The sequence below is a fragment of the Aphanomyces astaci genome (genome assembly GCF_000520075.1).
Source record: "Aphanomyces astaci strain APO3 unplaced genomic scaffold supercont1.111, whole genome shotgun sequence".
NCBI classification, from domain to species: Eukaryota; Oomycota; class Saprolegniomycetes; order Saprolegniales; family Verrucalvaceae; genus Aphanomyces; species Aphanomyces astaci.
The window spans coordinates 18,887-41,758 of NW_009798374.1; the positions used below are offsets into that span (position 1 = coordinate 18,887).

Here is a 22,872-nt window from a genome sequence, read left to right on the forward strand (position 1 = left end):
TAGCATGTTATTGGCTAATTCGTAAAATCTCTATTTTACAGTCGCGACTGTAAATGTGGCCGATTTGCCGTCTCGCGGTAAAATTTACAGTTTCCTGTATTTTACAGTCGCCCGGTGGGGTTGTCAAAACTGTAAATAGTCCGGATAGAACTGTATAATAGCGTTTACAGTCGCACCGGTGGGGATGCTCTTATATGCCAAATGCAATGCAGCTATAGCCGTGGCCGAGGTGTAGGGACAAATATTACAACGAACAAGAAAGCCGGACAAACGGTCCGACGACCTGTATATCCTGTCCGACGTTTTTCCACTAATGTGAAATATCACCTGTCGCAATACATATACACTATACGGTATATAATTTGTGAGAGTACTCTATAATACAAGTAATGAGTTATATTGTACTAATTCATACAGGTTCTATACAATATACCTGCATCATGATCATACGTACTGCTCCTAAGCTCTAGTATATGGCTTGTGGTGACATCAGTTTGCTGGAATCTCTACTTTTACACCCTTGTTAGTCGTACTTTTCAGGTTTTTGTTGCTATCCGACTTTATAGTATGGTCGGGTATCCCAGTGTCTAGCATGTACACCAGTTTTCTATATGGATGCAATAGTAGTACTACTATTATTAGAGTCCTAGTAGTTATTAATCTATGACAATTCAAAGCCAGCTTTGGCTTGGATGGCATAAACCAGCTTGGCCCGCATGATTTGTTTGGTCGAGTACGTGGGCAGTTTGAGTAAGTTCATGCACGTGGCGCTACATCAAGCATGATTTTCCCGTTAACTAAATTCAACTAATCAACTAATCAAAAACTCTTACCTCGACGGCAACCGGTCGTCGTCGGTCGTTCGCACTTGCTGGATGCAAATCAGCGGATTCAGGTGCTTGAACCCGAGTAGCGGTTGCCTCGAGCAACTAAACCGATGATTCACAGTTAATACTAGTACTACTAGTTTCCATATTCCATCGAAACATATAGATTGACCAATCATATCCCCACAACACAAATCAAGTAGCCAATCACACACACTTTCTCATTCACCATGGTTGAAATTCGTATGAAATACGACCAAGATATATCAATTTCACGACAACCAATCAAACAGTTGCTCCAGTCCTTTTCGTGACTATATATATATATATAAATAAATAAATAAATATAAATATATATAAATATATAAATATATAAATATATATATAAATATATGTACCAACCTCGTGATAAATCGGAGCAAATCGCCTCGTTCGAGAGGTGACATATCTGTTAGAATCTCCCAAAACCACTGGATTCTAGGCTGGGACGGATGGTACCCGCCGCCGTACGTCGTATGCGCCTGCCAGTCGGCCACGTTTACATCATAAGTGGCTCCGCCAATCAGCATCTGGAGCTCGGTCTATCATTCCTTGTAAACAAAAATAGATGATTTTGCATAGGTAAAACAATAAAAAACACAGTCATAGAGGAATCATCATGGGTAAATAATATATATATATATTGATACATATAATAGAAGATACACATAGACGACTATCGGACCGGGCTGAACAGACGCAACCACGTGGACGGGATCAGGTCGTGAAACCCGACCAAGAAGGCGCGGCTGGCGGCGGCGATTTGCACGTTCAATTTGAAATCCGCCAGCTTATGGATGTACCGAATCACGTTTTCACCAGTGACAGCCACCTCGCCCCCGTTTGTTTCGAGCTCGTGGACGGAATCTACCCAAAAAAAAATATTCAAAAAAAAAAATATATATAAAATAGTGTCGTACGGGGACCCGAAGCCGCTGTAAACGTGAGCCCGAGGCTCTCGACGTCTGGAATAGTCTTGAGCTCGAGCACGTGGCGGTACATTTGGGCGTCTAACGACCGCAAATCGTCGAGCGAGTTGAATTGGCCCAGTAATTTCTTGAGAAAGAACAGCGCAAACTGGGGCTCGATCAGGATTTCCTCGTACATGGCTTTGGCTAACAACCGCCCAAGAAACCGAAAATAGGCGACGGCGTCGTCTAATATATATATATATTATTTAGAGAATATAATGGTATTATAGCGTACCTGACGACAAGTGGGCTTGGGGGTTTGGATACAACTGGTGGTCGTCCGTGGCCAAAAAGTACGGAAACTAGCGTCCCAAATAAATATATATTGATATATATATTGTTAAAAGTAAATAATAAAGAGGGTTTTCACTCTCTCTCTCTCTCGCTCTATATATATATATATATATACTACCAGTGAAACCAAACGTTACAACATGGATGCAATATATATATATATATATATATATACCCAAATCCGACTCTAAAATAGTATCAAACAACACCATCATGAAGGCAATATATATATATATATATATACCCAACAACTCGTACTAGCTAGCTGCTATACACGTAAACCAACAATACTAGTCATGCAATATACATATATATATTTCCAACTCCTACAACACGTCGTAATTATATATATATATATATCGTACCTCTGTGGAAAAGGCAGTTTTGGTGAGCGTGTCAATATATTCTTTGAAGACGCCGCCGCCATCGACCCCCGCCTCTTCCAGGCCCTGGGCGTTCACAAATGTGATCTGCAGACGTCCCTTGAGTGACTGTATCGCATGAAACTGCTCGAAACTGTCTGTGACAATGTGCTCTCGCTGGATACGCAGGGGCACGAGCGCCGCAAACACGTGTCGATTAGGTACATTTTGTTTGTCCAGGTGCAGGTACGAGTGGAACAGCGCCACGCGCGTTTCAAACGGCACCACTTGGGGGATCGTCGTGAGCACGTACTGGAGCTTGGCGCGAGTGTTGGATTCAAAAAAGACCTTAACGGTTTTGTCATTTTTCTCTTCTTCGAACGTCATCACATCTGGCGGAATCGGCAGCGATGGCCACAATGCAATCGACTCAACTCGGGCGTGGAGCTGGTTAAAGAGGTGGACCATCGCACTCAGTTGAGCCTCACTCTCAATTGAGTACACTGTGGGCGACTCGCGCCACAGTATCCCATATAACGTGTGGCTGAGCAGTGTCACAAGTTCTGGGATTTGGGGAAAGTGGTTCGATAGGGTGTGGGCATCCGAAGTGTCGATATAAGACCCAAAACTGGAGCAAAAGATCAGCCAAAGCGGAGATGGAAGCGACTGGAGCAGGCGAAATACATGGCGGAGGATGGCGGAAGAGCTGGAGATGGTAAATAGCACCGTGGAAACCAATGGAGAAGATGAAGGATGACCAGTAAGTAGCCACGCATACACCTGAGCTACACCGTACACCAGACGAGGAGTTGGCTGCTGTCTAGAAATATCATATTATGAATTTATATATATATATATATATATATATATATATATATATAGACTTACAACGCTGATAGCCATAGTTTGGACACGATTGATCGAGAAGCAATGAGTTGGAGTTGAGTTTGGATGGTAGATGAGTTCAAGGCGAAATCAACCACTGACTGGCAAGTATATTGGACCAGGAGGGTCACTGCGGTGGTTTCCACTTGATTATACGAGTTCTACGATATATATATATATATAAAAAGAGGCATTCGTAGATATATATATATATATATATTACCAATAGATCCAAGAGGTTGCCCACGACAACAGCTTGCTGCCACGGGGATGTAATCCACAACGTATTGGCAGGAAGATGCAAATACGACGCGTCCAACCATGGTTTCTAAGGTCAACATATCAATATATCAATATATATATATATATATATATATATATATATTCGAGTGGAGAGAGGTCTATATATATATATATATTTACCAAGGCGGGCTGCTGGGCACTCAATGGCAGCGACATCAAAGTACAAGCAAACGCTTCATGCAAAGCATATGACTGCACCAATGTATCCACGTACGGCGCCAACGCTGGGAACTCTACCGGATCGAATAGATGAGCGAAAATAGATGAACATAGGACGACGCACGGTGATGGCGGTCGCGGGTCCACGCCTCCACGACGGCATCAAAGAACCCGAACGACGGACGAATGGCCCAGAGGTAGAGCGCATGGGGAAGGGATTCGGCCACAAGTGGGAGAATTCCCTGTAGGTCGGACGGGCGCAGCCGCGACACGAGCGAGCAGAGCGACGCGACGCGGACGGTCCATTCGTGCTTGCTGGAAGGGGAACGATCCCATTCGATCTGAAGCGCCGTCCACGATTGCTGCACCAAGCCCAGCACGCTGCATGGCACGACGACAGCGTCCGCCGTGGCTGGAGGTTGCCACAACCGCCCGACGAAGATGGTCTCTTGGACTAGACGGGTGAGCACAGGCACTGGGATCGCAAACGTGTACATGCGTTGCAACGTAGCGACGTCGTTGCACTTCGCCACCACTGCGTGTTGCAACGACGCGCGAGTAATCGCCCGCGTGCGACAACCGCGGAACCAAGCTTGCAGCTTGGTGCTGGTCTCGTGGACAAGGCGGGATCGCGCCCGCTTGACGCGCTCTTCCCTTGCGGCTATGACAAAGTCGTGCTTGGACAGCTCCTTCGCAGGAAGCTTCTTGCCCCCCATGCTCACGCGAGTACGGCGGCCCACCTGACCGTCAAACATCTCTATTCAAATTATTAATATCAGTGGGATCCGCCCCCAAGGGACCATCACTCTGGACCGTCGAATTCCGGCACTATTTTTTTAAATATACGAAGTAATAATTCCACAATAATATAATTTGGACGACTAATTACCTCCAAAAGACCGTATTGTGTATACGTATGTGTGATATTTCACAACCAGCCGACACTCGTTCTCAAAATGTTGTTAATCCATTGCGTCATACAAATTTGAAGTATATTCGACATGTTCACAAGTAAATATCAGTTATTACAGGAGTCGCAATTGATTAATCCGTCGCAATGCATATACACTATACGGTAGTAGAAAACTGATGCATTCTTGCCCGCACTTGACTCTCTAGCCGGCTACTCCATATATATATAAGTACAACTTGGCAGGTTCATTCCACCGTTTAATTAGACTCTGCATACTGGCCTTCTCCGGTTCAGAAGGACCGAGACATTCCAAGTATCAGTCGACGATACAGTACTACTGTAGTAGTTACTACAGTGCTACTAGTACTCGAGGTCGAATGTCATGGCTGGTTGGGGTTGCTGTTTATGACAATAGTACTAGTACACCAATAGCTAGCTAGTTATGTCCATGGTATATACTCGGCATGGCTGACCTAGTTATTGAATGCCAGCACCACTGGAATAAGTCCTAACTGTAAGTATGTACGTACAGTACATCGTGCAGTTTAGAACCATCCAAATAATCGCCACAGAAACCCCGAACCCCCGAAACCCCGAAACCCCGAAGTTCGAAGGAGATTAGCCAATCCGATTCGCGTACTTGCAAACCAGGAGGTTGGATTGGTCGACAGAATCGAAGTTTGATGTGTCTAAGCCAATCAAACGTCACTAAAGAGCGTTCAACTTCGATTCCCCTTGTACACAGTATCCCAGTGTTGAGCTCAGCAACGTTCCAGCCTTGGATTTATGTGACCAGCACCGACCAATGAAATCGCGTCATTTCCATTTGGCACACGCCTTGGCAAATATCTTCAAACCACTTCTTCATTGCTCAATAAGATGCTGTCGACCACGAACGCTGCGACGTACGGCGCCACCAAGTCGAACGCCCAGCACGCGCACCTGCTGCAGGACAAGGACGCGTCCCGCATCATCCACATCGCCAAGAAGGGACATGTTGCACCAGAAGCCCACTTGAAGGACGGCGGCCACATCAAGAGCGCGGTCTACGGCGGCTTGGACGGCATCATCACGACGTTTGCGACCGTCACGTCGGTGGCGGGGTCGGGTCTCCCGCACTCTGTCATCCTCATCTTGGGGTTGGCGCACTTGGTGGCGGACGGCATGTCCATGGGCATGGGGGACGTGTTGAGTAGCCAAGCAGAGATCGACCTCGTCAACCACGAACGCGCCAGAGAGATGTGGGAGTTCGACAACTTCCCTGAAGGTACCACCACTCACCACCTACAGACGATGTGTGATGACTGACTAGTAGTTGTGTAGGGGAAATGGACGAAATGGTCGAACTGTACGAGCAAAAGGGGATCGCGACCGAGGACGCCAAGCTGGTCGTGAACACGTTGGCCAAGTACAAGGAAGCGTTCATCGACATCATGATGGTGGAAGAGCTCAACCTCATGCCCGTGGACGAAGACGACAACCCTGTCATTGGAGGTATACAATCATCTTCTTGGACGAGATGTATCCCTCAATATGGAGCTATAGGTCTGGTGACATTTGGGTCGTTCGTGTTGTTTGGGGCTGTGCCTCTGTTTTCGTACTTGGTGAATCTCTTGCCTGGGGTTCAGTTGACGAGCGAAGAGGCGTTGTGGGGGTCTTGCGTCCTCACGGCGCTCACGCTGTTCCTCCTTGGCGCGGTCAAGGTAATATATATCATATTAATATATATATATATCATATTAATATATATGTGATTAGGGCCAATATGTCGGCCAAAAGTGGTTTGTGTCGGGGATGTACATGGCGGTGAACGGGACGGTGGCCGCGGGCACGGGGTGGATCATCGGGTACCTCCTCCAGCTCACCGGTGTCCAGAATGTTACCATGGGCTAGTACTACTAGTAGTAGTAACCCTATAACACGAACATAAGAGTAAACAACTTGACTGTGAAGACTAGTACTATTAATAGTAGGTACGATTATAGTAGAACGAGCTACTAGACTATTAGTATGAATAATACTGGGGGTGAAATGTATTTTTGATTTATTTATTTGTTAGTTCTGGACCAATGGGACATTTCGAGGCACAGTCATCGATGCAAACGACCATCATTCTGACAGCGCCATTGCATTTAATTCGCGATGGCAACCCCCACATACAAACTTCAAATAAGATAGACCAAGCATGAATTAAATTATGTAATGGCATTTAAAAAGCACCGACATCGTCATATCCAAACTGCATGGTGACGCCGATGATCTTGTTCGGCGACTTCACCGCAGAGGAGACCCAGGAAGGTAGGTACGACCCAAAGCATGCTCACAGCCTGACCGTATATGCGGTAGTCCTGGCGATATCGCACGTGAACTTGCCACAGAAGCCCAAGCCGTTCTCGTGGAGCAACCTGAGCAAACCCACAGTCGCAGCAGCATCCCATCCATCCCCATTTACACCAGCAACTCCCGTCGGAACCATAGAAGCCAAGCCGGCGATTTCTCTGGAGGTGGCCTTCGAGCAAGTTCTGACGGAGCTGGACCTCCACGAAAGCGCCAAGGACCTTCAACGTCGGTCCGGTTCCCTCCCTTCTTCATCTTCTTCACCTCATCACATGCAGGGGATTCGTCAACCAAGGCAACACATGCTTCCAGAACGTCACGTTCCAGGCCCTACTAGCGTGTCCGCCCTTTCGAAAGTACCTTCTTCCATACCTTCGTTGTCATCATGTTGAGTTGGTTGTCCTAGTCTGCTATGTCATCTCTCGTCCAAGGTCGGCGACATCTCGTCCGTGTCATCTCATCAAGCGTCACTGGTCGGATGGAAGCATCTGGTGACCCTCGTTCGGGAGCTGGACGAACCCACATTAGCCCAGCAAAGGACGATCATGCGACGGACGTCGGCAGCGCCGGTGATCTTGTCCCCGTACTTTCTGCGGCTATTCCAATCGGCCAATGGCATGCAGCACGATGCGCTCGAGTTCCTCGAATTCCTCCTGGAGCATTTACATGTGGACTATGAAGCCAGCCATAGTACGTTTCCGTTGACAAGTCCTTCGCCCTGCGATACAGTGAGCCCGTTGGACGGATGGAGTGAGATCCAGAAACACGGAAAGGCGGCCGCCGTGCACCACAACATTGTCGACACTCACTCGCCCATCACGTACCTCTTCAAGGGCACGCTACGGTCCGAGCTGATCCGGGTACGTACGATGTCACATATAGTAGTACTACTACTAGTAGTACTATATGTGTAGGCCGGACGAAAGGTCGGCGCGGCGACGATCGAGCCGTTCCATTGCTTGCATCTGACAACCCCGTCCACCGATTCCGCCACGTTGTCGCAGATGATCCGTGCCACGATGGAAGACGAGGTAATTATTTGTTTCGAACGCGTTTGAAACAAGCTTTGGACAGGCGCTGGATCAGTCCACGTTGAAACGAACGGCGTTCGAAACGCTGCCCGTCGTGCTCAGTTTGCACGTCAAGCGCTTCACGTACGACCCGGTCCAAGGCCCGCTCAAGCTCAACACGATTGTGCAGGTAATACATATATCATTTTTCTGGTATATATATATATATATATATTTGTGAATAATATATATATATATATATATGATGCATGGAATAGTACCCGACCGACCTGGAGCTGCCACCGTCGCTGTTTTCGCCCACGTTGCTCCACCATACAAAAAAGGCCGCCAAGTACAAGTTGTTCTCGGGTAGGTTGTGACGAGTAGTATTACTACTAGTAGTACTAGTTTGACACAAATATTTGATGATATTAGTGATCTCGCACCACGGCCTGCATGCTGTGGGCGGCCACTACACAGCCGTGTGTTGTGATGCCAAGGACCAGGTACTATATACAATATATACTGAAGATTAAACTGCCTGTTATGCCCGTCTATGTATATATATAATATTGGACTGACTTTTGTGTCCATAGTGGTCGCTTTATGATGACGACACGGTGCAGTACATCACCAAACAAGCTGCGTTGGCCGAGCACGCGTACCTGCTCTTTTACCTTCGCGTGTAATGTATGTACAATATAGACCCACATACAGTATGTAGTATATTCTACAGTAGTAGTTAGTAGCTACATTTGTACTACGTAGTAGCTACTAACTACTACTGTAGATTACTCGAATCGTTGTCGTGCTGCATCTACTCCTGTACAGTGTACCGGTCGGTACAGTATGCTAGTATGCTGTGGATGTTGGGACTCAATGGGAAACTAATAGTACTACGTGATTGGATAATAATCAAACGCTCGATGATTGGTCAGTATTATAGCCAACCAAAATCACAGAATTTTTGAAGTGTTTGCATCCACCAGCCTAACATATGAACACTAAAGCACCAATACAAAGTCCAAAATTACCCATGTTCCAAAATAAGCCTTACATTACACTACTAGAATGACTACTACTAGTAATACTAGCCCATGGTAACATTCTGGACGCCAGTAAGCTGGAGGAGGTACCCGATGATCCACCCCGTGCCCGCGGCCACCGTCCCGTTCACCGCCATGTACATCCCCGACACAAACCACTTTTGGCCGACATATTGGCCCTAATCACATATATATTAATATGATATATATATATTAATATGATATATATATATTAATATGATATATATATATTAATATGATATATATTACCTTGACCGCGCCAAGGAGGAACAGCGTGAGCGCCGTGAGGACGCAAGACCCCCACAACGCCTCTTCGCTCGTCAACTGAACCCCAGGCAAGAGATTCACCAAGTACGAAAACAGAGGCACAGCCCCAAACAACACGAACGACCCAAATGTCACCAGACCTATAGCTCCATATTGAGGATACATCAGAAGATGATTGTATACCTCCAATGACAGGGTTGTCGTCTTCGTCCACGGGCATGAGGTTGAGCTCTTCCACCATCATGATGTCGATGAACGCTTCCTTGTACTTGGCCAACGTGTTCACGACCAGCTTGGCGTCCTCGGTCGCGATCCCCTTTTGCTCGTACAGTTCGACCATTTCGTCCATTTCCCCTACACAACTACTAGTCAGTCATCACACATCGTCTGTAGGTGGTGAGTGGTGGTACCTTCAGGGAAGTTGTCGAACTCCCACATCTCTCTGGCGCGTTCGTGGTTGACGAGGTCGATCTCTGCTTGGCTACTCAACACGTCCCCCATGCCCATGGACATGCCGTCCGCCACCAAGTGCGCCAACCCCAAGATGAGGATGACAGAGTGCGGGAGACCCGACCCCGCCACCGACGTGACGGTCGCAAACGTCGTGATGATGCCGTCCAAGCCGCCGTAGACCGCGCTCTTGATGTGGCCGCCGTCCTTCAAGTGGGCTTCGCACGCATGACCAATCTTGGCGATGTGCACGGAGCGGGACGCTTCCACGTCATTCTCTCGATGTGCTTGCTGCGCCTGGTACATGAGGGCGACTCCTGGCTTGGTCGACCCGTACGACGTCGGCGTGTTGGTTTTGTTCAGCAGCATGTCTGAAGCAACTACGAAAATGTCCACAAACCTCAATGCGCTGATATTTCGAATCCAGAAGTCCGGATACGTATCCGGTTCTATGGCGACGCGTTGAAGGGGGGGCCAATGTACGACCTATCTTGATATTTGTATGCAATGTACGATTGTACAGTACCCGTTATCCGGATGATGGGTACGCAAAGGTTTCCAAGGATCCAGCGGACAATAAAATTTTCGCCGCCACGAGTACTGTATACAATGCCGCAATCTGTTGATGCCGAAGGTGGGTGAGGTCATGCATGCATCTTGAGAGGACGAAACATGAAGAAGGTGAAGCAACACCCTTGTGGTTTGACCCAAGGCTGGTGTCACTTCATGCGACCAACCATTTGATCCGCCCGACATATCTCAGCATGACCCCATGTCGTTGACGTATCTCACATGGATAACTGCACCGTTACAACTTTACAACCGAAGTCCAAACCCGAACATGGCCTGCAAAAGCTGCCACACTGATACTTCCAGCGCCCACGACATGGCAAGCGTAATGCACCCGACCATCGACACGACAGTGAACACGAGGACAGGGGGGGTGAACGGCGTGAGGATGGCGGCGATCAAGTGCGCGGCGGAGGGCAATGCGGCACTGTCCAAGGTAGTACACGCTTGTTCCATGTGCACGAGCTTGAAGTGATGCAGCCATCCATTGTGACAGCTCACGCTGAGCAAGCGACCGTCAACGGTCCAATTCAAGTCGTCGAACGCGGCGGCGTCGCGGTGCAAGTTCTCCATCGCAATCTCCTACATACACGTCGTCGTGGTTGATTCCCCTCACGAAGCACGTCCTCGTTCGTACCTTCCAGTCGGCCATGCGCACGACCTTAATGCACGCGTCTCCACAGGTCGCGACCATGCCGTTGATCTCGTTGTAGCAGATCGCATGGAGCCAAGTGTCGTGGAACTTGGCGCAATACTGCTCTTGCCCGATCTCGTTCATGTCTGCAGGGATACATATACCACATGTCAAAGATGGGTTTCCCCTACAGTATGCAGAGAAAGGACGGACATACGCGTAGAAATCACGACCACATAGCCGAGCGAGAAGCCTGCGACGATGTACCCCGCGCCGAACCACCGGTAGTCGACGATGTCTCCATATCGCGCCTGGAACGCCAGCTCGAGCGCGTTGTCCTTCTCATTGAGGTCGTAGAGAAGAATAGTTTCCCTGCCCATATTGACGCTTACGATGCGCTTGACGGCGGTCGAGCGGCGGCCGCCAAAGTGGATGCCCACGGGCGCCGCCTTGATCTTGACCTGGTCGATCACCGATCCGTCCTTTCCGTAGCAGATGGACACTTGGCGATCTTCGCTTCCAAACGCAAACTCGTTCTGGGCATTCCAGTCCCCACATAAGATCTTCTTCTTGTGCTTGGCTAAGGCCGGTCGAAGCGCGACTCGATGGACACGCGCGGAGGACACGACTTCGTCCGGCATGTCGTAGAACACGACTTGCCCCCTGGATGTCCCGATCGCGAGCAACATGCAGTTGTCCTCGACACCTACACACATACATGAACATGACATGGAATCAACATGATAGGTACACCTTCCATGGTGGTGGACTTGGCTTTGTTCCATAAGAGCAGCGTGATCTCCTTCACGTTCACGTCCACGTGATGGGTCGTGTGCGTTGCCGCGGACCACAACACGAGCACCGACGAGTTTGCTTGCGACACTGCCAGGGTTAACCCTGCATCGATATACTGGGTCAGCATCACGTCATGCGATCGAGAGAGGAACGAGGGATCTATATATCGTACCGTGGACCTTGCGGTCGCGCGAGTTGCTCCATGCCACATGGGTACAGATCGACGGCGACGGCGGCACGATTTGGTCCACGAGCTCCCCGCGTCGGTCGAAGATGTGGACCACGCGGGAGCTTCCCGTAGACGCGAGGAAGTTTCCCGTCGGATCCCATGCATACTTGACCGGCCCGACGCCATGGTGGCGCTGGTCGACGCTGAAGTAGACGTGCATTTTCAACTTGCGTTGATTGGTGGATTTCTTCAAAATGTCGTGATTCGATTGGTTGGAATGCTGGATAATTGTATCATTTTGGAATTTTTCGTGAATATTAATATTGTTTGGACGAAAAAATCGTGTTTGATATTTTGGGTTGATGGCGGCAGTTACGGAATTTCTAGGTGGGGGATGTAAACAAAGCAACCTTGAAAGACGGGAGCTTCCATGTCTCGGCGGTAGTGACTGCATCGCTCGATGGAGGTCATGGTAGACCAGTCCAAGGACGCTTCCACGGGGAATCGGCATACTTGGATGTCAAGGGACATCTGCGTTGAACCAGGAGCAACGGCCGCGCGACATCGCGTTACATACGCGAAGGCCGCATCCACGGGCCAGCTGAATACACGCACTTCCACGGCATCGTGCGGTGATGATGCGTTGGCGATATAGTCCCCATGGATGAACCCAGACATGTTGGTCATGGTGCTTTCTCCGTTGGGGAACGCGCGAAACACCCGCGGCGTGCCGTCGACGACAAAGATGGACCCAATCGTGTTGTAGAGCGGCACGGGCGCGCGCACATGCAGGACAGACGCCCCACACTCGTCCTTGGCGGTTCCGATGTCCATCACGTAGAGCATGCTCATGCATCGAAGCACGGTCAGCAACGACATGGGAAGCCGAAGGTCGATGCCGCCATGCACATGGCTGAACGTCCACAGTCCGTGCATCGTGCCCAGCGCATTGTTGGGTGGAAACGGCATCTTGGAAGGATGGCCGGCGGTTCCCTACATGTATCATGCATGTTAAACATCGAAGGTATAGAGCAGTAATACCAAGTACACTTCTCGCAGTTGGGCCACAAAGTACTCGACGCCGTCGGACATCGATAGCATGGGGCTGGCGGCATGCTTATTAATGCGACGGGCCAGCTCCGCCAAGGACGCGTTCGAGTGACTGGCGAGTCGATGGGTCACTTGACTGGACCACCACGCCACCCAGTGATTATATGCGTCGATGAGCGCCGGCTTATCAAAGAGGAAGGTCGCGTAATGTCCAAAGTGTGTGCGGTAGTTGTTCGAGAAGGCACTGGTGAGGGCTTGCAGTACACACTCGACGACCAACCCGTCGACTTGTTGTTCTCCTTGGTGGCCTACGAACATATGAGATGATGATGGCGGAAGCAAGAGGCATGTACGCCGATGGGGTGACGCATGGACAAGGGAAGCCAGCAGTGACGCCGCGACCTTGTAGTTGTGGCCTAGAACTAGACGCGCGAGGTGGCTTTCAATGGCTGGCAAGTAGCGGACCAACGCGCCCAGTGGTGTGAGTTGGACGCAGTGCAAGATCGACCGCAGGTCGTTCTCGATTGCAGTCGAAGAAAGAGGACGCTCTATCGTTCGACGTGAATGATGATCGAATGATGGATATGAGGCTACTACTACTACTAGTACTACTAGCCGACGACCTTGAGAGGTTGTCGAGGTGGACGGCGGCGGCGGTGATGGTGCTGATGTAGACGACACGTTGAACTCGCCTTCGCACTCGCACTTGGTGCTGGCAGTGTGATTGCGGTGCTTTTGGCACGCATAACAGGCGCGGCGGTAGCTCATGACGATGAAAGATGGGGATGTGAGCACTCCTCGGACCACGAACCGGCCGCCATCCGACGCCGCCGCCGCCTTGGTCGTTGAAGACGAAGCTGACCGTTGCAGTACATACGCCTACGGTACATCCGTCGTGTCTGTGACGACGTTTGGCTTGACTAGTAGTACTACGTACGACCAAGTGATGCGGCGACGTCCGGTGGGCTTTGGTTGAAGTACCCATCCACCCGTAGTGCCATCCCACGTGATGCACGTGGTTGAACCGAAACAGCGTCGCAGTCGTGGCGACCTGGGACACGGTTACTAGGGACTGTAGTAGGTAGGACCTACTATCCAACGTACTAACAACGACCGGCTTTCGCTGGGAATCCATTCGCCCTTGACGTTGTCCGACGTGCGGACGTCCGAGATGGAGATGACGGCGCCGCGGTCCAACGTGGATGTCGCCGCGGACTGAAACCGGAGAAATGCGACGGTGTCGACATCTTGACTGGACACGGTCAACCCAATAGACGACGTGCAAAAGCTCGCAAACGAGTGTGATGGACAACAGTGCGGAAAGCACCTACATGTACGATCGTTAGAGGCCCCGATGAGAAGAACAAAGGTCGTACCGGATCAACTAGACACGACGCGAGTGTGATGGAGTGGTAGTACATCGTACGTAGTAGTAGTAGGGGTATGTACTGTACCTTGACGCTGCCGGCGCGGTGGGTTCTACGTCCAACGAGTGAGGAGAATGCTAGCTTGGCTGTATGTGTGAGTACCTGAGGTACTTGGGTTCGAACACTGGTCGATGGCAGTCGCATCCTTCCTTGACAAACTCCATCGCCAACTCATCTTCCTGCTCGTGCATACCTTTTCGGTCTGCGCAGGTCAACCAGCAGATGCACAGTGGTGCCACCTCCTCTGTCCACACTGGAGGAGGGGCGACTTCTATTCCCATACGACCATCTGGAGCGTCGTGTTCTGGACCGCCCCCCCAGCTTGTATCGGTGGACAATCGTCCCACATTGATAGCTATGTCGTGTCTACCGTCCTGAGCCATTTAATATGGCCTAAACAGCTTGCTTGGTCGGACTGAGATGGTAGATACACCCACATGGGTGTAAGTATGGCCTTCGACGGGGAATGTACCAGCGAGTCGCCCATGGAGCTGTCTGCCACGGTTGCTTCGTAGAGGACATTGGCATGTCCATCGTCGCAGACGACGTCGTGCCACGATGCGTCCGAGCCAGCTGATGGGTGTACGTAGGTCGAACCAGAAATAGTGTATGATGGATAACGTGGAACAGCTTAATACTTGAATAGTGTCGTGGAGAGTCGCCACGGTTCTGATATGCGTTCTTTCGACACCAGTTGTTTAGTTCAAGGGTTTCCAGTCCATTCGCACTTAGACGATTTTGAACCGCACTTGACAAACCAGATGACGTCGCCGTTTGATTTGGAGTTATGTCAGAATAACCTGAACTTGGCAAATACTAAAGACAGTGGGATGGCTTATATCGAAGACAACTTGATACTATAGTACTACTACGAAGTACAGTGCTTTCTGACCCCCTCATCTCTTTACCCGAGGGATTGAGCCTTGTACTACCGGTCATACACACAGAAACTTCCCAAGATACTTGGGGCTACATGATTCCCAAGGTCCAAAGCTACAGGTTTTAGCTATCCAATTGAAATACGGTAGGCAAGATGAAGGCCCACTGTTTGAATGAGAGAATTATTCCAAAAGCAGTCAATAGAATATTTTGCTGGGAATTATTCCCTCATATATTCTCGTCAAGAACCACAACATAAATAGATATTAACCCGCTCGGATGGGAAGCAAAGTGCAAGTTAATAGTACTCGAACATAGTACTCTAGAGCAACGCTATGTAGTGGTGATGTAGTACATTATGTATGGTATGATAGGTTCTGAAAGATTACTCGCTGATTTTTATGGAATGCGACCCATAGGCCCTAGCCCTACATATCTATCGGCGAAATGTGACCGTCCACTTGGACTGGAAGTTTGTATGATGGAGTATCCCCATCCGATTGGAGACGCCGCCTGCATACATAGTCCCATAGGTAGAATGACAGAGCAGCCGTCGACACCTCCGGCTCTGGTGTTCGCCAAGGAGGACTGCGCATGCAAGGAGACGCTGTTCAGTCTCAAGTACCTCCGGTAAGGCACATGCCATTCCTACGTCATCGGCATGCACTCTCATGGTCGTCGTGGTGTTGTGTGATGCACAGCACACATCGCGCCGGCAGTCTCAAGGTTCGTCCCGCAGATCGATCTCTTGAGATTTTAGTATTGTGCTCATTACCCTCCCTCTCTGTAGCTGATTCGGTACGATGTCATCATGTTGGCAGCGTCGCTACATGAGGACATCTCTGATATGGCATGGCTTGTGCAGGTGCTTCCCGCACTGTTGTCCATCACACTCGTTCGGGAACTTTTGCTCGACGTCGATAGACTTGAAAGTGACCGGCGCGACGACCGATAATGTCGCGTACGTCCACTTCCAGCCCACGACGGACCGCATCCTCGAGCCTAACGACATCATCGACGCAGCCATCGTGGTCAACAACACCCGCTCCATGGACAACCTCAAAGGCGAGTGGATTCCGTCGCTGTACCACTACTACCACGAGGTACCTCCACACCTACCACACACTCTTCCCTGGATCCAACACACTGGCATTCCCATACCTGACAACATGTATACATGTATAAACCCGGTTCCAGACGCGCAACGAAACCATCTACCACTTCAACCAGAATAACACGTTTGGATGGCATTACGGGTGGGTCGGCACGTCCACGAAAGCCCACCGCACATGTCCCCATCGCCTCGTGGTAAGTGAGTCCGAGCTTTTTTCGCGTTTTGGCGAATTGTCGATTTGATTTTTGGAGTATTTTATTAAAACAGTCGCGTTTTGGCGAATTATCGAGTGATGTTTGGAGTTTTTTGTTATAAAAAAAGTGTATTTTTTCGCGTTTTCGCGAATTATCGATTGATTTTTGAGTGTTTTGTAAAACAAAGTGAATTGTTTCGCATTGTTGTCAAATTATTGAGCAACTTTTTGCGTTTTTTGTGTTAATTTTGAGGATTCTTTGTTTTTGTTTAGGGCTACATGTTCAGTTCAGTGAGTGGGCATGCGAAACCCATGCTGCGGGTTGTACATGCGACAATGTCCCCTGCCTTCATCGTCATGTCGTATCGCAGAGCTTGTTACTTCTGCCAGAAGCACCGGGTACCTTCGTCTCTTCCGCTGGACGCTTCTCCCATGTCCAGTGCATGCGAATGCGAAGGCGAGTTCAACATCTCGACACACCATCCCGCCCACACCCAACCTTGTACACCCCAACATACTTCGACGTTGCATCTTGGTCATGTGTATAGAGTAGATCCGTCCAAGCAGCTCAAGCTGCCGTCTTCTTCTTCGTCGTCGTCTCCTCTTCCGCTGCCGCCGCCGACGGAATCTCTCGAGCGGGACCTGCACGTGTTGTACGCGTTCATGTCGGTTCCATCCATCAACTTCTTTGCCGCACACATGCCGTCGCTCGAGTCGCGGGTGCTCAAGAGTCTGCTGCACCCTCTGGGGGTATCCCTCGGTTTAAACACGTACCAGAAGCGCTTGCTGGGCTTCCCCGCGTTTCTCCGGCCGTCGTTCCCTGGCAATAAGGACCGTCTCCACCACCATTCCAACACATTGGCGTCGCTGCAATCGGTGGCGTTGGACCTCCTTTTGTCATTGTTTACATTTGAATCCCTCAAACAGTCGGAGATGGCCTTCGCCACCGCGACCCCCCACCTCCTGCACCGAGACAAGTTGCTCTCTGCCTACCAATCATGGCTAAGCAACTTGCACGCGAACTTAACCACGAGACTCTACCCGCTTAATCTGACCATTCCCGACCTGGTCGCGCATATTCAGGACGCCGCGGCGGTGGTGCCGCTTCTGCACCCCCTTTTGTCATCGACTTCCCTTTTAACAGAGTACGACGACGGCTTTGACTACTTTGTCGCACAACTGCGGGAAGTGTACATGGTAAGACATTCCAAATGGATGAGATTGTCATGCACGAGATGCCGTTAAGGACCGATTTGAATGCTATCGCAGGCCCAACAAGACGCCCATCGACACGTGGTTTCGGGATATTTCCCCGACTCAGACATGGTACCGGGGTCGGGTTTCAACGGCCAATTCCTCTTTGACAGGACGCTGTCGGTCGTGTATGAGGAAAATTCCCCGCCAGACGAGGACATTTCCCTTCCCACGCTCTTGCGGTGCCTTACCATCGGATATGCATTCACATTACGCCACACCACCCGCCCCAGTCTCCAAGTAAGCCACATTCCCTCCAATAATCGTATACACCCTATAATCTTATACGCTCTAGAATCGTATACCCTCCCGAACGTGTTAAACCCCTGTCTAGATCACATCCAGCTTGCGGCCGTTTGCGACGATCCCGTCCGAGTTTATGCTGGACTCGACGCCGCGGGTGTTTCGGGTGTTTCCAAATGGAGAAAGCAGCATGGCGAGGCTGGCGGGGCTGTCCCATGGCGATTACATTGCCACGTACTCGTTAAACACGGTGTCATTGGACCTGTTTAGCTGGCCGAGAAGCGCAGACCGGTCGATGGTGTCGAGGGTCTCGATCGTCCTGGCGCGGAATGGGACTGGATTGACGGCAGTCGTGTCGGTGACGCACGCGGACGCGGCGCCGACCGTCGACTACGCCGCGCTTAATGCCAGCCAACGGTACGCCACATACGACAAGCTCCGGGAGACCCCAAGCGCGACCTTTCGCTTTGGCTACACGCGGTTGAAATAGTGTGACACCGTTCTTGTGAATTCGCGATAAAACAACGCGTAGGTTGACTAATAAGTATGGAAACACGCTGGAGGTCAATATACTACATGCCCTTTCTGTAAGAACCAATCAAATCCACTCAAAAATTGGATTAGCCAATAGCGTCGAGTCGACTAATACATGTCTGGTATGTTGGAAACTGTAGAATCGAATAGTATTAGGTTGCACAGTGAAACCTGTTGGGCCAAATGTATTTAATTTGGCAGACTTTTGACCGGGGACGGGATAAAACGCAGTAAGAGTAACTCCGGAGTACGTTTTACTGTTAACCCTGTGTGATAAACAAATCCTACTGGGAGTTCCACCTTCTGAACCCACGTTACTACCGTAAGTAGTTGTTTACTGTGCCGCTTTGATGCACAATCACTTGAGAATCCATCGGATGTGATTGGCTCATATTTCCAACCGTGCGTGCATATACCAGTATACTATGACCAAGGCCGGAGCAATCACGTCATACTAATACTTGTTAGTACAGTTTGACCAATCCAAATGTCGTACTATTAATAGTATACGTACTACTACTATGTTATTATTGGATTACAGTACCATACATTCTCATTCATAGACGAGTAATTCCCTCGAATCATTTTCCTTCAAGAGAACTACGAGCCCTGTTCCCCGGGCCCCCTGTGTTGCTATTCCTGGGGTTAAGTTGCATCGTTGTGGTTAGCTATCGTATGCACTTAACCCGTAGCTGGATTGTGTTGGTTTGGTTTACAACGCACTTTCTCGCAAAGACGCAATATCGAATGATCAAATCAAAATCGTCATATCAATCCAATAAATGCATCTGTAGAGTGGCGTCCTTCATGCTGCTTATTACCGTGTCCGATTCGTGGAGTTGTTTACATTCTTGGTAAATCGTCGCCGACTCGCCCCCCGCGGGGTCGTTCCCCCCCCCGTGCCTCTGGCATATACGAACAGCGGCGACTTGTCGATATCAATGTGCTGAGAAACGTGGTCACGTTCGTCGATGTCTGGACCCCAGCGTTGTGATCATACTGTGGTATATTTACATTCGTTCCAAGGTAAAGAAAGGGCTCGTAATCCCGCGTGGCTACGATGATAGGGCCCTCCATATAACATAAATGGAGGGTAAGTTGACTATGTAAGACTTTAAATGGTGCGAAAGAAGGGAAACCTGTAATGTTCGGTCATGCTGTTGGTGCTATCCTACGAGTGTTGAGAGCGCAATATTCACAATGGAGGGGTCGTCGTACGATATGACCGTGATCCTCCACAGTGAAAACACAAGCCCTTCCTCCACGGCCGACGTCCCTTGTAAACCAGCTCCCGGTTCCTGACAACCGCACTTCACGCCCCTCATGTCTTTGTTGGCAGACACCTTTTTATCGCTTTTGCAACCAGTGAACCTTGAAACCACGATCTTTATGGGTTTAGAACAGTGTAAACGTTACGCAGTTTTGTTCTGCTAGAACCTGGGGACGATGGTCTTGAGGGGTTCGTGGGATTGTCAAATGTGGAGATACAGTATACTGTTCATTTGGTCAATTTTGACACATACTACGTAGTACTACTACTACCGGTAGTAGTGCAGCATGCACTCCAGTAGGCGTCAAATGCGTCTTATAAGAATCTTTCGCTGCTGAAGAAAATGTCCCATCTACTTCCCCTCTACTAGTACTCCTAGTAGTCAAGTGCCTGCAAGGTGGCCAAATCTTCGATGGCGCAATCTGTGCGAGCCTGGACAGCGTGAGGGTGGCGCACTACCTGTCCTGTAAGGCATACTACTGGTACTAGCTATATGTAGCACTTGGTTCTGTCGACACTGTTTCGCAGCGAGCCCTTCTTCTTGGGACGAGTTTGCTTTGGACAAATCAGGTCAACGACGCCATGGCGGGTCTATCAAAATGTTTGAGAGAAGCTCGCCATTGCCTCGATAACTTACTAGTCCTGACCGAGATATCTTTTTGAGTGGGACCGGGTAACTTTACGTGGTGAGTGCATTTCTTCACCACCTCTACAAGACCATTGCTAATAGGAATGCTTGTTCTAAGGCTTTACTCTGTTTACATGTGAGGGTTCACTGTCAACCAATCATAGAGAGCTCGTTATCAACAACGGCGATGGACGGGGTTATTAACCGCCACCGAACAGCAAGCCGTAACGAGCCACTTACACCAAGGTGCAAGCCACATGTCAAGGTGAATATTGCAATGGTGTCTTATATGTTGTGTACTAGTAGGGTGTAGCCGAAAAACTATTTCAAGTCGTCCTTCATTCGGCAATACTTGAAACGCCAACATAATTGTTTTGAAACTTTATTTACTACTGATATTATTTTTATAATAGATATTGTTTTTATCATTAAAAAATGGTTTGACAATGCAAAAGCTGTTTATGCCCGTCCATTGTTGATACACTTGTACGGTTTGGTTGAGGTAAGCTACACTTCGCATCGATAACATAAACTGCATTTCGCATCGTTAACATGTAATAGTCCCGGCAAGTACCTACTTAAGTGGAATCCGAAATCATCCCAAGTATAGTAAATCAATGCTCCTTATACCTTGCTATATCGAAGTTACGAGTTTGGAATTCTCGTGCTGCGAGATTCATTTCCCTGCAATAATAATGTTGGAGAAACCCCTATGACTGTTTAGGGCCCGTTTGGCAACACGAAATATTGCAATATTCAGGCCCAAAACGCCATTTTGGGGTCGAATTCAACAAATCTGATCAACATTGAAATAATTCTCGCTGGAAGAGATTTAACCCAAATCCAATAATACCAAGTGGAATTTACTCGTTGAAGTGGTACCAAAGCGCCATATTACAAATTGGACCTTTTACCTCCATTTGTTGAAATGCATTTTGTTCATCCCATTTTGCGAGAAAATGGAAAATTATTTTTGAAATATTACCAGACGGGGCCTTACCCTTTACTGTAAATAATGTGTTGGAGAAAACTTTATGATTGTTTTTATCGACTTTGTATAAATCAACAAATGCAACTAAGAAAGTTATTGTGCTTTCGAGTGAAATTTCGTGTTGTGGCGTGGTTCTCGTTGGAATTTAAATCGATTTGATTGGCTACCTCAGATGAGCTCAACATTATTAGCCAATCAAAACCTTCTAAATGAAATTCAACCAATCAGATCGATTGTGGAATGGTTTGGTCGGCGCGATTCGATTGCACCCCCTCCCCAAAATTGTATCAAATCGACAATATCTATGCTCAATTGTTTACCCAAGCCCGTAATTCAAACTAAGTTTTCATTTGCGTGTGGTTTTGTTCGATTCTACGAGTTGAAACAATGCGATTCATGGGATATTTCAATTTAATCGTGTATCAGACTTCATTAGACCTAACACAATCGCTTGTGCACGCTAACTTCTACTACTACTAGTAATACACTGTACTACTAGTAATCCGCTTGACATGTGAGCAATGTATAGTTCCAGGTCGATAGAGTGTCCTAACGTTACTACTAACGTTACTGGGTTTATGGCTACTGATGATATATTTACCTGTTTTTCGGTTTAAAAGTGTTTTGAGTTTTTGTTGCAAATGATGAAATTGAACCTATTTAATGCCTATTCATAGTACAACGCTGTGAAGAAACGTGCTTGACTTAAGGTAACGAATACATATTTGAAGTCGCTAACGTTTTTAGAGGTACTAGTATGAACTCGAGATCTGAGGCGACTTCGTACCAATCGATGATGAAATAGTACTGACATGAACCAATTTCACATAATTGTGACGTGGAATTAATAGCCAATCATATTAAAGCATGGAACTGGGAGCTGTAAATTTTGATAACTACGTTTCCTCAATGTATCCCCGCCTTATGTTCGTTGGAGATGCTCAATCCAAAGACGTTCCCATGACCAGATTCTTTTCTCGAATAGTTTCATACTCTGCGATCTACAAACACAACCCCCAACCCATTTTACATGTTGACTTCCAAACCACACGAGTTTTTCATTGCATCTCCAGAGTGAACTTGGGGTTTGTTTTCCATTCTGTTTCCCAATCCTGTTATTATTGTAACTATTAATATAAAACGCACGATACAAATGGAGACCAGCCAACCTTCTAGCATGCATATACTAGTATATTCTTTGTTTTTACAGTTAGTACAGTTTGGTTGTGAAGTCGTG

General features: G+C 48.5%; 7 protein-coding genes across 28 annotated transcripts; 3 read left to right on the forward strand and 4 right to left on the reverse strand.

Annotated features, from left to right (window-relative positions):
- Nucleotides 1-610: 610 nt before the first annotated feature.
- Nucleotides 611-4,598, reverse strand: H257_17582. Of its 2 annotated transcripts, XM_009846421.1 has the most exons (11): nt 3,965-4,598; nt 3,802-3,914; nt 3,602-3,706; nt 3,382-3,539; nt 2,497-3,313; nt 2,073-2,139; nt 1,787-2,023; nt 1,552-1,733; nt 1,230-1,408; nt 834-929; nt 611-770 (listed from the first exon to the last, which is right to left on the reverse strand). In XM_009846421.1, the coding sequence occupies exons 1-11, from the start codon at nt 4,593-4,595 to the stop codon at nt 662-664; spliced, it is 2,694 nt and encodes an 897-aa protein (XP_009844723.1). In that variant the 5' UTR covers nt 4,596-4,598; the 3' UTR covers nt 611-661. The 2 variants fall into 2 exon arrangements, with proteins under 2 accessions (XP_009844723.1, XP_009844724.1); XM_009846422.1 differs by having other exon boundaries at nt 1,230-1,733.
- Nucleotides 4,599-5,583: 985 nt separating this feature from the next.
- On the forward strand, nt 5,584-6,693 carry H257_17583 (hypothetical protein). Its single transcript, XM_009846423.1, has 4 exons — nt 5,584-6,020; nt 6,077-6,247; nt 6,299-6,456; nt 6,512-6,693. Exons 1-4 carry the CDS (start codon nt 5,633-5,635, stop codon nt 6,644-6,646), a joined length of 852 nt encoding a protein of 283 aa, XP_009844725.1. The 5' UTR covers nt 5,584-5,632; the 3' UTR covers nt 6,647-6,693.
- Nucleotides 6,694-6,980: 287 nt separating this feature from the next.
- H257_17584 lies at nt 6,981-8,925 on the forward strand. 2 transcript variants are annotated; one of them, XM_009846425.1, is made up of 10 exons: nt 6,997-7,051; nt 7,100-7,322; nt 7,369-7,446; nt 7,497-7,950; nt 8,005-8,121; nt 8,165-8,290; nt 8,379-8,469; nt 8,536-8,606; nt 8,697-8,790; nt 8,891-8,925. In XM_009846425.1, the coding sequence occupies exons 1-9, from the start codon at nt 6,997-6,999 to the stop codon at nt 8,787-8,789; spliced, it is 1,308 nt and encodes a 435-aa protein (XP_009844727.1). In that variant the 3' UTR covers nt 8,790; nt 8,891-8,925. The 2 variants fall into 2 exon arrangements, with proteins under 2 accessions (XP_009844726.1, XP_009844727.1); XM_009846424.1 differs by lacking the exon at nt 8,891-8,925 and having other exon boundaries at nt 6,981-7,051; nt 8,697-8,819.
- A 191-nt stretch (nt 8,926-9,116) lies between these two features.
- On the reverse strand, nt 9,117-10,278 carry H257_17585 (hypothetical protein). The gene is made up of 4 exons (XM_009846426.1): nt 9,845-10,278; nt 9,618-9,788; nt 9,417-9,574; nt 9,117-9,325 (listed from the first exon to the last, which is right to left on the reverse strand). Exons 1-4 carry the CDS (start codon nt 10,251-10,253, stop codon nt 9,191-9,193), a joined length of 873 nt encoding a protein of 290 aa, XP_009844728.1. The 5' UTR covers nt 10,254-10,278; the 3' UTR covers nt 9,117-9,190.
- Nucleotides 10,279-10,474: 196 nt separating this feature from the next.
- Nucleotides 10,475-12,289, reverse strand: H257_17586 (hypothetical protein). Of its 3 annotated transcripts, XM_009846427.1 has the most exons (5): nt 12,056-12,289; nt 11,842-11,985; nt 11,306-11,794; nt 11,092-11,234; nt 10,475-11,036 (listed from the first exon to the last, which is right to left on the reverse strand). In XM_009846427.1, exons 1-5 carry the CDS (start codon nt 12,270-12,272, stop codon nt 10,701-10,703), a joined length of 1,329 nt encoding a protein of 442 aa, XP_009844729.1. In that variant the 5' UTR covers nt 12,273-12,289; the 3' UTR covers nt 10,475-10,700. The 3 variants fall into 3 exon arrangements, with proteins under 3 accessions (XP_009844729.1, XP_009844730.1, XP_009844731.1); XM_009846428.1 differs by having other exon boundaries at nt 10,475-11,234; XM_009846429.1 differs by having other exon boundaries at nt 11,306-11,985.
- Nucleotides 12,290-12,324: 35 nt separating this feature from the next.
- On the reverse strand, nt 12,325-14,749 carry H257_17587 (hypothetical protein). 8 transcript variants are annotated; one of them, XM_009846434.1, is made up of 9 exons: nt 14,632-14,749; nt 14,557-14,581; nt 14,479-14,486; nt 14,207-14,429; nt 14,040-14,153; nt 13,726-13,981; nt 13,456-13,650; nt 13,094-13,410; nt 12,325-13,045 (listed from the first exon to the last, which is right to left on the reverse strand). In XM_009846434.1, exons 1-9 carry the CDS (start codon nt 14,718-14,720, stop codon nt 12,425-12,427), a joined length of 1,848 nt encoding a protein of 615 aa, XP_009844736.1. In that variant the 5' UTR covers nt 14,721-14,749; the 3' UTR covers nt 12,325-12,424. The 8 variants fall into 8 exon arrangements, with proteins under 8 accessions (XP_009844736.1, XP_009844738.1, XP_009844739.1 ...); XM_009846436.1 differs by having other exon boundaries at nt 13,094-13,650; XM_009846437.1 differs by having other exon boundaries at nt 13,456-13,981.
- A 1,140-nt stretch (nt 14,750-15,889) lies between these two features.
- Nucleotides 15,890-18,795, forward strand: H257_17588 (hypothetical protein; the record flags this gene model as incomplete). Of its 11 annotated transcripts, none has more annotated exons than XM_009846442.1 (9): nt 15,890-16,038; nt 16,110-16,134; nt 16,199-16,206; nt 16,274-16,511; nt 16,606-16,716; nt 16,989-17,217; nt 17,269-17,912; nt 17,985-18,209; nt 18,265-18,795. In XM_009846442.1, 9 exons carry the CDS (start codon nt 15,890-15,892, stop codon nt 18,289-18,291), a joined length of 1,656 nt encoding a protein of 551 aa, XP_009844744.1. In that variant the 3' UTR covers nt 18,292-18,795. The 11 variants fall into 11 exon arrangements, with proteins under 11 accessions (XP_009844744.1, XP_009844750.1, XP_009844748.1 ...); XM_009846448.1 differs by having other exon boundaries at nt 18,304-18,795; XM_009846446.1 differs by having other exon boundaries at nt 16,989-17,912.
- Nucleotides 18,796-22,872: the final 4,077 nt, after the last annotated feature.